The 14,669-nt window shown below is 36.1% G+C and overlaps 1 protein-coding gene across 1 annotated transcript in view; it reads left to right on the forward strand.

Annotated features, from left to right (window-relative positions):
• Positions 1-12,263: 12,263 nt before the first annotated feature.
• The window catches only part of SLC38A4 (solute carrier family 38 member 4), a 28,334-nt gene continuing 25,928 nt past the window's right edge, over positions 12,264-14,669 (forward strand). Inside the window, exon 1 of the mRNA XM_060112457.1 lies at positions 12,264-12,382. Within this exon, the coding sequence (XP_059968440.1) occupies positions 12,264-12,382 (119 nt within the window). The remainder of the gene's footprint in view (positions 12,383-14,669) is intronic.

The following is a 14,669-nucleotide window of genomic DNA, read 5'->3' on the forward strand; positions in this document are numbered from 1 at the left end:
TCTGTGATAAGAATTTTGCAATTAGAGTAGGTTCTAAAGAAATATGAAAAGACCCTTCATAGAAGTCTCTTATGTGTACTTTTAATTTTAATCCAACATGCTAATTTGCTATAATTATTTAGTGAACTTGAAGATCAGAATTATATGGAAGCCAAAGCTTAAAATTTTAAGAGAAGTAAAGCTGTAGGTGTTTATACATTTATCTCCACCCTATTTTATATGAAGATATAGTATGAAATGGATTTCCACTATTAAATGGACTTTTACTAGAATACAAGTATTTCATTTTCTAACAATTAGTGCAGGTTTTTCCTTTCTTAATTTTATACTCATCTGGTAACTTTGAAAACAGAAGGAAATCTTAAGTTGGAAAGATTATAATTAAATGATGGAAGTAATTTGAAAAGGACTAGTCTTTAAATTTATCTGAAATTAAAATTAGTGTATTTATTATCATTTTTCCCCTAGACCATAATAATTTTTATCTGATAAGGCACAAAACTACAAGGTAACTCTGAAAAATAAAGAAGCAGCTAACTAAAAGACAAATGAATGTAAACATACCATGATAAAGTTAATAGACGAAATGGGCACATTTAAAATGGAAAAGAGAAATAGATAACTGGACATTTTGTTTAATGTTTAATGTCTTGCATCAACTTAAGAATTTCCTACTCAAAGAACAATGTTTAGTCGTTTTTTTTTAGAAATAGGGAATTGACACAACTGTTGCAATCTAGCATTCCTTCTGATTGGTTATTGGATAGTTTATCCACGTTATAAATATTAAAAAGGCAAAGAACCCTTAATTCCGGATTGATTTTTTAATTTGTTTTTCTCACCTCACTTTCAGAATGTCTGCTTTATACATTTTCATAACAGAATGAATTATTTGCCAACATATTTGAACTCTTCCTCTAATATGTGGAAAGCCAAGTAGATTTTTTTGAAAGGGAGAAAATGTCTGTTTAGAAATTCTTTAAAAACTCCAAATAGTGTTTTGCTTACTCAGCACACTGCCTTTGAAATGGTAGCAGAGGCTGACAGGGCTTATGATTTCCAACCTCACGGCACCTTGAGTAACTTGGTGCTGTTGAGAGTGTCTGTTATTCTATAACACTTCCTCTGAATAAAATCGACAATTCAAAAGAAAATAACTCTTTTGCTATTCAATTAACATTTTCTATGCATTCTGATAACAATACTCATTAAGCAGTCTGACTCCGTTATTCTGGCATTATTTTACTTTTACTTAAGTTCATAAACCTGTTGAAAAATTAACATTTTGAGATTTATCAGTCAAGCAACCTATAGAATCTTGATACAGAATGACACGAATCAAGAAAAAACTTTCAGTAAGTGAGTATTTTGTTGCATAAAAGCCAAAATTCTAAAAGCAAATAGAAATTGGTGTAACTGATGTTTAATCCAAATGTACAACAGTAAACTGATTTAGCTTCACTTTTTTTTAAGAGCTGACGCAAGTTGGACGGAGGGAGGTGTTGGGGTGAGAAGTGGTGGTGGTGATTGGCTTGTCTAGTTCACTCCCACTGGTCTTTAAATCATTGTCTAGATCCCCAAAGGTTCACATAAGTCACCTCTGCAACAGGGGTCTGCCATTCCAAACAATTCCGGAAAGATTGCACAGGACTGGATAAATAATTAAGGTAAAGCTGTCTTTACATGAATGTTTGCAGTGTTAAAATAATGCTTCCTTTCTTCTTTTTATGGTATTGATTATTTATTACAAATTAAAATGTTTGAAAATACTGCTTGGGTAACTTTTTTTTTCTCATTAAAAAAAGATCAATTCAATATAATATCAGACATTGAAATTATTTACCCAGATCCTGATTACAGTTTTCTTTTGTAGATAATTTTAGGTGGATAATAGAAAAGGGAAATATTGCAAAACCAGCAGGTAACAAGGGTTTAGTTATTTACATTTCCTGGTTAATCACTCTGAGGAACCAACTTAATTTGTCTTAGGAGTCTAATGTTTGAGAAGTGCATTCTCAGTGTTATAACATTAAAGGTTTTCTTTATCTTTAAAACAAAAACACCCACAAAAATGTAGTCTAATCAAAGAAGGAACATCACATCACTGCAGCAGATGTGAAAGGCTAAATGTTTGGGCTGCATCACTGTCAAATGAAAAACAGAAGTTGTGTCTTACCTTGTCTTCTTATGTAACCATTTTAGTGAAGGAGTATTTTTGCAGCAAATTTACTAGAAGAAACTGAGAGATTGAGTAGAATATAAGCAAAGCTTTGGATTTGGAAGGACTGGAATCATTAAAAATTTGAGCTCTATTCCTCAAAATTATTAATCAAATGGGGAGAATTCTCAATGGATTTAAGTATCCTTGTATTTTGAGCTTCTTACAGAATGTATGGTGATTATTTTAATTAAATGCACAGGTGATAACAAAACTGAGTGTTTTATAACTCAGTGAAAAATATTTGAAATGATATATATCATATTCATGGGCAACTTGTTGGATGAAAGAATTTTTATTTTTGATGAACTGAAGAAATTTAGGTATGTTTCCTGTAAAAGATCACCATTTATTTTACAGGCCAAGATCTTCTACTCGTTGCGATTTATATTTAGATAATGTTTTGCGATTATCTGGAAAGTCTTTATATTTATACTCCTAGGAAGTATATCAGTAACTTTTAAGTACTGAGAAATGTAGTTTTGAGAGCTAAACTGTTGAGTTTTCTTTAACCATGTTATACAGTGTGCTTTATGGGTTATTGAAACTATTATTTTTAATACATGAGTTACTTTAAAGAAAGTAAAAGAAATTATTTTCAGAAGAAAAATAGTAACTCTGGGAGTGGTCCAGTATCTATTATATAGAATGTAGACATTTTGGAACTTAGTGTATGCATAATTTATGACAGATTATTAAATATCATGTATTAGCATGGATAGAACAAAGAGTTCACTATGTTAATTTCATATCTGCTACATATTGCTGTTCATTTCTGGAAACAAACTATTGTTTGGGAAAATAGGAACTAAAATTTATGCAGGAATTTCAGATACTTCTTAACATTTAAGATGACTAGAGAATCTATGTCTTTTTCTCAGAGCAGAGCTAGAAAATTTGTAAGCAAAATAATGTATTCAGATTTTATGAATAGTCCTTTATACCTCATCAAAGGGCTGCTTTAATTCTTATATTAGCAAACATGTAATATTCTTAGCAAAGGGACAAGACCTCAGCATAAGGTTATTTCTTTTAACTTTTCTAGTTCTTCCTTGATATTATTTCTAAGCTATGTCTAAGTAGAGGAAGGGAATGAAAAATGCTAAAATATTATCACCAGCAATAGGAAGTAGTCAAGTGAATATGGTTCTGCTATTATTGGCAGTTTCTTTTCTAAGATGTACATCAGACTGAATGATAGTGAATGCTTTTATGGATCTAATTTCTGTGAGAAATCATGCCATAGGCTAATAAGCCATCTGAATATCAATGTGTGACTAGAATGGCATTGTTGGGGAAATTGTTTAAGAGAATTTCACATAAAGGTAATTAGGTTTATTTCATTGTCAAACCTATGCTCATTTATCTAAGATATATTTTGGATGTGGATTTAAATCAGTTCCTGAGATGCAAGATAATTTGGCTTTTAGAAGCTGCAGGACAAGCTACTTCCTGCACACTCAACCAAAGTGTAAAATCTGCCACCTAAACCTAGATTTCAGAGTAGATTAATCAGAACTGGGCTGGCATGAAAGACAAAACAAATAGCGATGGTGGGAAATGCTAGCTCCCTTTTCACTTTCACCTATCGGGTAAAGTAAATGCTTATAAATAATGATACAAAGAAATGTTATACATAATGTTTAATAACTAGAAATTGGATACAAGGAATCAGCTATTTAGGACATCTGGCTGGCTTAATAAATATGATGAAACAAAGTCTTCCAAATGGTGATAGTGTGCCAAATACCTTTGTTTCAAGTTTTGATTTTGCACCTTCATGAATGAGTGAAGTAAAATGGCAATGCAGAAGACCACTGCACCAGAATATCCAGTCTGTTTCTGCAAAATCTCCTTTGCAGAGAAACTTAACTTCATTAGCTAGAAAGGCTAGACTACCAAAAGTTATGTCAAACCAAATCTGATTTCTCTTTTAGAAGAATTTTGAACATTCTTTGTCTAACAAAGCTGTTCTTTCTCTTGGGAACCAGAAGGGAACATTTCTATTTCACTTTGAAATATTAACCTATAAAGCTATAACAAGAATGTGTACTTGTATCTATAAAGGAGATCATACAAAGTTGCCTTGGTCTTAGGAGAATGTATCACCAGGCACTGTGCTAGATGATGGGAATATGTATATATAGTCTACAAACCTGGCCCTGTTCCCACCTTCATGAAATTTTTTACCTATTGGAGGAGACAGTTATTTATCAAATAATCATACAACTAAAAATGTAAGTGCAAAGTGTAATAATTATTGTGAGGGAGAGGAGACCATACTCCATGGAGACATCCATACTCCAGATGTCAGGCCTCTGACCATGTGGCATTTAAAGATTTTCAGGTTCTTTAGTTAACTTTGGAAGACACTTGGGGTAAGAATGCATGGAAGGGCATTCCAGGCAGAGGGAACAGCATGTTAAAATTCCTGAGGTGGCAATGAAGAAATGAAAGAAGTCCAGTGTATCTAGTGAGTAAGGGGGGGATATGATTCAATACAGGATTAAAGAACTCTGGATTAAACTATGTAGAGCCTTACAGTTTATTAGGAAATTTGACTTTATTCTGAGAAGTGTTGAGAAAAATCATTTTGGGGCCTTTAGTAGGTAGTCATTTGGAATAGCATAATGGTCATGGAGAGAGAAGTAAATGAATTTTAAATAAATGTTGCAAGAAGGATTGATAGGACTTGGTGATAATTGAACAGGGGAGGGGGAGTTCAGGACAGAGAACTGGAGGTGTCAATAATGACAGCCAGATTCCACTTATGAGCACCTCTTATGAGGTGCCATGTACTGAGATGGAGAGCAGCAGAAGAATCTATGGCTATGAAAACTATATTATATTATATTTATTATTATATTGTACTATGTTATATTATTATATTTTTCAATCAGAGCGTTTGCCAGCATCATTCTTTTCTAGCCTCCCCAGGCAAGGCAGTGATTCATTGATTTGTTCAAAAAGTATTTATTCAGAGAGAAAAGTAAAAGTTATAATATAATAGCTGTTCGAAAATCTGTTTTCTATACTAAACAGAATTCATAAGGTGCCGGGATTCTGTCTTATCCATGCTCTGTCTTTCATAGTTTCTGGCTCATATTTAATTCTCAGTATTTGTTGAATAAATAAATACCACCTTTAAAATACTTCCATATTGATTAAACATGTGATTAAGTTTTAGCAATTATGCTGTGGTCTAAATGCTTCAAAGGATGTACTTTGTGTTGCAGGCAAATGATTCAGAGTATCTAGTTTCTCATAATGTTCTAATTCTTTTAAAACTGTGCTTTTAGCTATTGCTCCCTTAAAATAGGTAATAGAATTTTCAGAGCTAAAAACATGAAATATGAAAATGTGTTCCAACTTTTGTGCAATGTCTCTGACTGGAACCAATATTAGGATTAGGGGTCAAGGTCTTAAACTACTATTTCATACTTCATGGGATCTATCTTACCATCTTCAAAACAGAATGAAATAAGTGTTTTATATATGGTGAAAATAGTATAAGATTAGGTCTCAATTTTCTTATTTGTGAAGGAGTACCTACCTTGCTTACAATGTTTGTGAGAGTTTGAGAACTGTAAGGTCCTCTAACTGCCTATGGTAAATTATATGCATGTGTGGATATTCATATGAAATACTATACACATTTGCATGCAGATGTAGGCAGTAATTAAATTCTGATGATTGGGAGAGGGAAGAGGGATTTAAATTTATTGAGGGCTTACTATAAACCAAACTTTGCCATGCATAATATCATTTAAACCCTCACACTGCTTTATTCTCATTTTGCATATGGGATGACAGAAAGTCAGAAGTTAGTTAATTTGGTCAGGACTTACAACCAGTTCTATTTATCACCAAAACCAGATTTTCTGTTCCGTCTGGGCTTTAGTTCTCCGTAGTAGAGACAGCAGCACAGAGGTGGTGTAGCATAGAGGATGCTCAACCCCTCTGGACTTTCATTACCTCATCTGTAAAATGGGAATAAGAACAAAAATAGTACCTACCTCAGTAGGATGCTGTGAGAATTAAATGAGTTGATAGATGTGAAGCCCTTGTAATAATGTCTGGCAAGTAGTAAGTACCATAAGAGTGTTTGACATTTTCTCTTTTGTTTTTAACCCTAGGATTAGCATTGCTTAATGTGAATGAAATTAATGAGGCTCCTATGAATAAGTACAGTGTGAAATAGACTTTAGCTGAAGTCCCCAGGACTGCTGACATGTATACTCCTGTAATCCCCCAGAGGGATTGACTAAGCAAATCGTGGCATGCAGGAGGGGGAGATCATTCCAGGCACAGTGACCTGAATGTGCAAATGGCCTGAGGTGATAGAGAACTTGGGAAGTCCCTGAAATGGAAAGGAGGCCAGAGTAGCTAGTACAGTGAGGTGGGGAGAGTGTGGAAGGAATGAAGCCAGAAGTGGAGGCACCATGTGGAACCTTGTGGGCATGCTGAGAATCTTAGACTTTATCCTAAGAGTAAAGTGAAGACAATAGAAGGTTTTATGCAAATAAATGACATGATCTAAGTTTTGTTTTTAAAAGATCACTCTGGATGTTGTGTGGAAAATGAATGAGGAGGGAGAAAGTAGGCAAGAAAGGACTCAAGGCATCAATTACAATTGTTGCAATTGACACTGTAAGAAATGATGGTCGCTTGGACAAGACTGATGGTGTAAGAAAGGGAAAGAAGTAGCCTAATTTGAAAAATAATTTGTTTGTAAAATCAACTAGACTTTGGAAAAGGCTGGATGTAAGGGATAAAAAAATTATAATAGAAGACTGATATTTCTTATTTGAGGAGGTGGATAAATGGTGACAACATTCTTTGGAGAGGAAATATTGGAAGAAGGGGAACTGTCACAAGTTAGATTTTTAGACACATTGAATTTAAACTACCTTTGAGTTATGCAAGTGTATATCTGGACACTTGGAACTGGAGATCACAGTACAGGCCTGGGTCAAAGCTGTGACTTGAGGATTCCTTGGTTTATGAAGCTTTGAGGGTAGATTAAAATAGGGGGGCTTATGACCTACCTTTGAGGGATTCAAAGAATGAAACTTCAAACAAAATGGTACTTCTTAAAAGAACAAAACCACAAAAGTTCTGTAAAATAATAGCAGTGTCAATAACAAATGGAAGTTTTAAGAATTCCTAGAAGCCAGGAAGCAGATAGGGCTAGAAAACCTGTGAAAGAGAAAAGGAACCGGGGTAAACCAGGTAAATGAGCTTTTTTCCAGAAGGACCCAGTAGCGGTTCCAAGTTAAGTCAATATATACAAAGAGGAGGCATGAATCACCAACAACCAATGACCAGGTCTTCACCAAGGAGCCTTGGTTTGGACTCTTGGTCTGTTTGGGCTTCCTCTTTAGCCCAAAGGATAAGGCTGTAATCTAGTCTGAAAGAGAGCCTGAGAATGGACTCTATAATAAATATCAGGGCCTCCACAGCAGGCAAAAAGGGATAACAAGCAGGAATGGAAGCTCCATCAAAAGGGGAAAATACATCACTGTGTTTTTCTTCCAGAGGCACCTTGCCTACAGTGCCAGCTGTGTCTGTGAGTGGGGTCCTGCAGGTGTTCTGCACACAGACCGGGTGCATAGATGCCACTTACCCAGGACCCACGAAGGAGCAACCCATCAGTGTAATGAGCCTGCAAGATTTCAGAGAAACCCCAAGGACTAGCTTTCTAAACTAACCAATATATTCTTCATTCACAAATATGAACAGACAACCTAGGATTGCTAAGAGTTTAAGGAAAACCAGGCTTATGGAAGAGAAGGGCCAAGATTAACAAACTGAATAACTCCAGAAAAAAAAGACATAATTTAGGGGACAAAGAGAGCTTTTGGAAACTTCTAATCAATAGCCTTAGAAAGGGTTGAGTAAATACTGCATCTGTAAAACAAACAAAAAAAGATGTCATGAAAAGAGAGGAAGAGACTGAACAGATTCTCAGAAATTAAAAACATGAGTGTGAAAAATAATTAGTGGGCAGGTTGAAAAATAAAATGGGTACAGCTTAAAAGTAAACAATGTTTTTCTACTCTACTCTTAATACTTTCTTCTGATACCAGAAGTATGGGTTTTTCTCACACTGACAAATTCTCCCACACCAGCTGGGAGTCCTACAATTCAGTCAGTTCTGACACTGTTTCCTGGAATCAACATCAGTTCCCACAGGTTAAGGGCTCAGTCCCACAAGACTGCCTCCACTTCAGATGCAATGGCAAGTCCAGACCTCCTGTACTTCTGGCCAGCCGGCTATAAATCAGATTTAATAATTTTCTAGAATTGCTCACAGAACTCAGGAAAACAGTTACTTACTAGATTACTGGTTTATTATAGAAGGATATAATTCAGGAACTGCCAGATGGCAGAGATGCATAGGACAAAGTATGAGGGGGAGGATCTCAGAGCTTTCATGCCCTTGCCTGGTGTGCCACCCTCCTAGCACCTCCATATGGTAACCAATCCAGAAGCTCTCTAAACCCCTTTAGTTAGGATTTTTTATGGAGGCTTCATTAACTAGGCATGACTGATTAACTCACTGGCCATTAGTGAGTCCCCACCCACTCTCCTCTCCCAGGAGGTTGGAAGTGGGGCTGAAAGCTCCAACTCTCTAATCACTTGGTTGGTTCCCCTGGCAACCATCCCCCCCATCCTTAGGGGCTTTACAAAAGTCACTTCATTAACGTAAACTCAGGTGTGTTTGAAAGGGTCTTGCTATGAATAACAACAATGACAAAAACCCCTTTATCACTCCAGAGCTATTTCAGGAACTGGGGACAAAACCCAAATATTAATTTATTGTATTACATTTGGAGCTCTGTGCCAGGAATGAGGATGAAGATCAAATATATATTTATTATTATATCACAATGTCACACAACTGAAGATCAAATTTGTTATTTTGGTCATTGAGGAACTATCCCTGAACACTGAGTAATAAAGAGATGGGAAATAAAGAGAAAATCTTGGCAATAGAGATCAAGTGGTCCAATATATGACTAATACAAGTTTTAGAGGGAAGAAACAGATTTAAAATAGTAGAACATTTTCATGGTCAGAAGAAAGACACAAGTCTTTTCAATGAATGGGCTCTCCACGTGTGGTGTAAGATGAATTTTTAAAACTACTCACATCTAGTTACATCCTGGAGAAATTTCAGATTGTGATAAGGATCCTAAAACCCTCCAAAAGAAAAAAAAATCAAAGAAATGAGAATCTGACTCATCAGTGGAAGCTAGAAATCAAGAGGCAAATATGTTCAACATTATGAAGGAAAATGATTTTGAATCTAGAATTCAAACAATCAAAAAAGTTTGAGGGCAAAGTAAAGACATTTTCCAATATGACACAACTCAGAAATTCTGTTTACAAACATGGACCTATTGTGTGAAAAAAAGTTATTCAAGGCAGTATTTCAGCACAATGCAAAATGAATTGAAGAAAGGAGATGGCATGGCATTCAAGGAACATTGGCAGCTGAACAAGACCCAGAGGATGGAGGAGGAAGCCATTCAGAAAGTAAAAGGGCATGGATAATTTGCATTCAAAGTTTTAGTAATATAGGATTATATTTCCTTTATTATGTAGTCAAATATACCATAGGTTCTTTGGGCATACTATTTACACAATCATAATGTTGTAAATACTGATTATTCATTTTTAGTGTTCAGAAACATCCTTTAGATAAATTGTGATTTGTTTTACAGAATAGGATGAAATTATTATGCATCTCAACATTGTAGAAGTATTTCATGAACTGAAACAATTAGAAGGGTGGGGGAAGGAATTAGGAGTATAGGAAGAAGTATGCTAATTTCCTTATCCTTCCTAAGTGTCAGTCTAGAGTTGATAAACCAAGTCAGAGAGGTTTTAGTGAATAGTTTAAATTTAGAATGACTAACTTTAAATGAAGAACTAAAAACAGTAACTGTCGTTAGTGATTGCTACTGGGAAGTGAAACTGATTTTGTGATACGCGGGCCTCTCACTGTTGTGGCCTCTCCCGTTGCGGAGCACAGGCTCCGGACACACAGGCTCAGCGGCCATGGCTCACGGGCCCAGCTGCTCCGTGGCATGTGCGATCTTCCCGGAGCAGGGCACGAACCCATGTCCCCTGTATCAGCAAGCAGACTCAACCACTGAGCCACCAGGGAAGCCCTATCTTTTTTAACTGTATGTGTGTTTTACTTCTATTCTCTCTAGTACTTTTAACATTTCTCTCTTCATCTTTGATGTTATATACTTACACTACCTCATATTAATGTATTCATTTTTCTTCCTCTTGCTTGAAGTACTGTGTGTTTTTTTAAATCAGGAGAGCTACTATCTTTCTTTAGTTCCCAACAATTCTTTGCCATTATGTCCTTTTTGTCTCTCCCTAGTCTCATAATTTTCTCATATTAGAATAACTATTAGGGTATGTTTAACCTTCTTTTTCTCATTTTTCTTCCCCATGTCTCTTAACTTCTTTATATTTTTCTTTCTTTCTTTGTGATGTAATTTGAGTGATTTCCACTGATCTATTTTCCAGTTTCATTACTCTCCCTTCAGCTGAGTTTTTTATATGACTATATATTTTATTTTTAGAATTCTTTTATTGGCTGTTTCTCAAACTAGCCTGATTTTTTTTTTTTTACCGTGCTCTTAATCTGTGGATGTTATTTCTTATTTTGAATCTTTTATTACTTTTTATTATATTAATTTTAAAGTCCATTTTAAGTTACTTTGCAGTTTGTAGTCACTCGGGTATGAATCTTATTATTTCTTGTGCCTGCTGACACTCCTAATGAGTTTCCATGTGTGATTTGTAACTTTTGTGATTTGGGGTATGAACTCATTTTGAGTGTGAGTTGTCTTTCACAGATGTGCTGCTGCAGCACTGGATGGTGGAGACCTTCTCATGTGGCTGTTTCATATTTGTCAGGGGATTTGTGGATTCCATGAATTCTGGAGCAATTTTTATGTTAGTTTCTCTACTCAGGATTTCCTTACCAAACGGGTAGTGCATGTTCCAGAACCACACATTCCAAGAGTAATAGTGTTTCTCCCAATATAATGATTCAACAAGAATTTCAATAGTAAAAATTTCAGAACATTAACATTAATGGATTCATAACATCTTTTAACACAGTGCCAGTCCACCCCTTTTCACTTTACAGTTGAGGAAAATGAGGTCAAAAAGTTAAATAACTTGTGCTGAAATCCAATGAATTAAAGGCAGAGCAGAACCTAAAAGCTGGACCCTTTTCTTGTTAAAGTGCATTTCAACTTTATATAGATGATGACTGAGGCTGATTCAAAGAAAAACCTGTACTTGCTTTTGTTACTATTCTTAACTTTGGCTTCATGATCCAAGTGCCTGGAAAGTGGCTCCCTGAGGCTGATCCTACCCTGTGTTGCATGTTATCAAGCATTTTGGTGGTGTTAATTCTTTCATGCCCAATTAACAAATTAAAGCAGTAATTTTCTGTGTTACTGCTGGTAGAGACACTGGTAGATTCTGCCTTGGCAGATCTTCCTTTATCAACAGTTTACTATTGTCACCCTTTTAAGTCATGCAATCTGCTTACAGATAGCTAAAGCTTCTTAAAGACTGCTGCCATGTCTTAAGATTTTTTTTTCTTCCTACAGTGACTAGCAAAGCACCTGCCACACATAGGCATTCTATAAATACCTGATGATTTGGCAATTTATTAAGAATTTTCCTTTTTCTCTTCCATTTTCTTTATCTTTCTTTCTTTCTTTTTTTTTTGTATTGGGTAATGGAACCTTTGGGGACATGTTTATGTGAAGTTTTCAGGAGTTTACTTCCTTTCCATGTTTTTACAGAGAACATACACAAATAAGTGACTAGTGTTTATTTATCTAATTTAAAGTAAATTATAATGATTTATTTTGTGTTCTGTGTGCAGAACAGAGTGTTCTGAACATAACTCCAAGTAGAAGAGCCTCAAGCTGAAGGTACAGTATCTTGTTTACACTGAAGGAGCTTGTGTGTGGACAAGAAAGCGCTGACAGCTCAAATGGATCCCATGGAACTGAGCAATGTCAACATCGAACCTGATGATGAGAGCATCAGTGGAGAAAGTATTCAAGATAGCTACACCGAGATGGGAAATTTAGAAAAGGCAGCAATGAGCAGGTATGGGGTTAAAATAACCAGGTTCCATGGAAAAGTAAGAGACATTTATGGACATGGAAAACAAGGTTTTTGTTGGGAAAAATTGGATTTATTACCTATTTGAGACATAACAATGACTTTGATGTTAACACATCAACTCTCTGATCCTGAAGTACACTTTATTATATTATTATTGTATATCAATCCTTTGTGTGATTTAGAATTGCAGTTATAGTGTTCTTGTCCCTATTAATAATATAGAATAATTTAAATGATATTAGCCTATCACTTCTGTTACCTTTTGGACTATTCTCTCAGACTCCTCTTCCTCTGACTGCCCTGTAAGTGTTGCTACATCTCCAGAGTTCTGCAGGGATTCTTCTCTGGCTAAAAGTGTCCTATGAGCAAGCTTATTCACAGCCATCAGGCTTCACCCACTGAACATATGCCATATCTTCTGCCTGTTCCACTTCTATTTCAACTCACAGATGTGTTTACTACACATCTCTACTGGATGACTCATGTGTCTGAATTGCCTCATTGATAAAGTCAAACTTGTAATGTCTAATATTGAACTACTGCCATTCCCTTCAAACTCTGCCCCTCCTCGAGCAAACCCATCTTGGTGAAAGTCATCACTATCATTCAGGAACTCAATCAAAGGATGTTTGGTGTCAACTTTGGCTCATCCTTTCCCCAAAACCGCACATCCAAAGTTCAACTATATCTGGTTGGTTCTACCTCATTAATATTTCAAATCTCCCCACTTGTCTGTACCTATTCTATTGCCATCTTACTATAGGCCCTCATCATCTGTCACCTGTCTACTAGAACAGCCCTGATTTGTCTTCCTGTCTTATATTTTGCTCTCTTCCAACTAGCCCTTCACATCCCTTGCAAAAGTAATCTTTTACAATTGCAAATTGACTTATGTTCCATCCCTGGGTAAACACTTTCAGTGGTTCCCCATTAGCTATAGGAGAAAGATTAGACTATACATACATTGCTTGGCATATAAGGCCTTTCATGATCTGGCCCTCATCTAGCTTTCCTGTCCATCTCTTGCCCTGCTCCCTGTTTGTACCCTCTTTCCTAGCCTTGTCGAGCCACTCAGAGCTCCTGTTCCTTCATTAACTCTGTGTGCCTGGAATGCACTTTTTTTAGTATTACTCACTCACCTTACCCTTTTTCTCTATTGACTGCACTCACCCTTCAAGACTCAGCTCAATGTTAGTTCTCCTGTGAAGCCTTCCCCCAGTTAGAAGTGACCACCCCCTGCTTTGTGTAACCTCTCCCTGTCCAGATGGTCACGATGCCACTACAACATGTTAATGGTACTGCCTGGTACATAGTAGCTGCACAACTGTTATTTGAAAAGTTTATTAATTTCTCACAAAATATTATATAACACAAATTATGCATGACTTAAGACATTCAGAAGTGAATATTTGACCAAATCTCAGTCTGAAGTAGAGAATATTATCCTCAAACCAAGACGTCTTATTGCATTCACAACATCCAGGAAGGGTGTCGGGAGGAAGCACTGCTCTTTCTCCAAGAAGCCAGCACAGTAAACGTTAGTGCTGTCAGACGAGAGAGACTGTGGAGATGTAAATGTGATGCTTTCTAGTTAGGTGACTCTTGAGGAAGCACAATGTGGTAGAACCAGGGCTTTGGAATCTGCAGAGGAGTTACCTGATCTTGGAGAAGATATTCATCTTCTTTGAGCTTCAGTGGAAAATGCAGAATGGCAAACCAACACCTACTTTGCTGAGGATTAAGTGAGTGCCTTTGAGATAGATGATACTCAGTAAACTTTTGTTTTTCCTCCTCCACTTCATCACCCTCAGGAAATTGATCAAATCTGAGGGCTCTTTTGTCTCTGAGAAGGATGCACACAGATATGAGCTCTATGGAGGTGGCAGAGCTGAAGGGGACATGGTCCTAAGAACAGTCCTACAGAGTCATTCCATTTGGTCCTCTGAAAGCCATCATGGAAAGAGCAAGAATGCTTTTGTTAGCTTCAGTTAATGTGTTCTGGAACACTTACAGTGACCTAGCTTGTAACTCCTGACTCAAGTGGGTCATCATTTTGCAATTGTATGATCACTTTAAAAAGATGGGTTTTGTTTATGTTTGGATAGATCTCTTAAATGTAAATTTAGAGGGAAGTTCAACATAATACATTTATTTGGAATCATTATACTTATGTTTTCAATATATGCTGGGTTTGGTATTAAATCATTGAAGACACTGGGGATATTTCTCATATATTTTATTCAATCTTGGCATGTTTTTTGACTACAAC

Source organism: Mesoplodon densirostris, chromosome 11 (genome assembly GCF_025265405.1).
Source record: "Mesoplodon densirostris isolate mMesDen1 chromosome 11, mMesDen1 primary haplotype, whole genome shotgun sequence".
Lineage (NCBI taxonomy): Eukaryota > Metazoa > Chordata > Mammalia > Artiodactyla > Ziphiidae > Mesoplodon > Mesoplodon densirostris.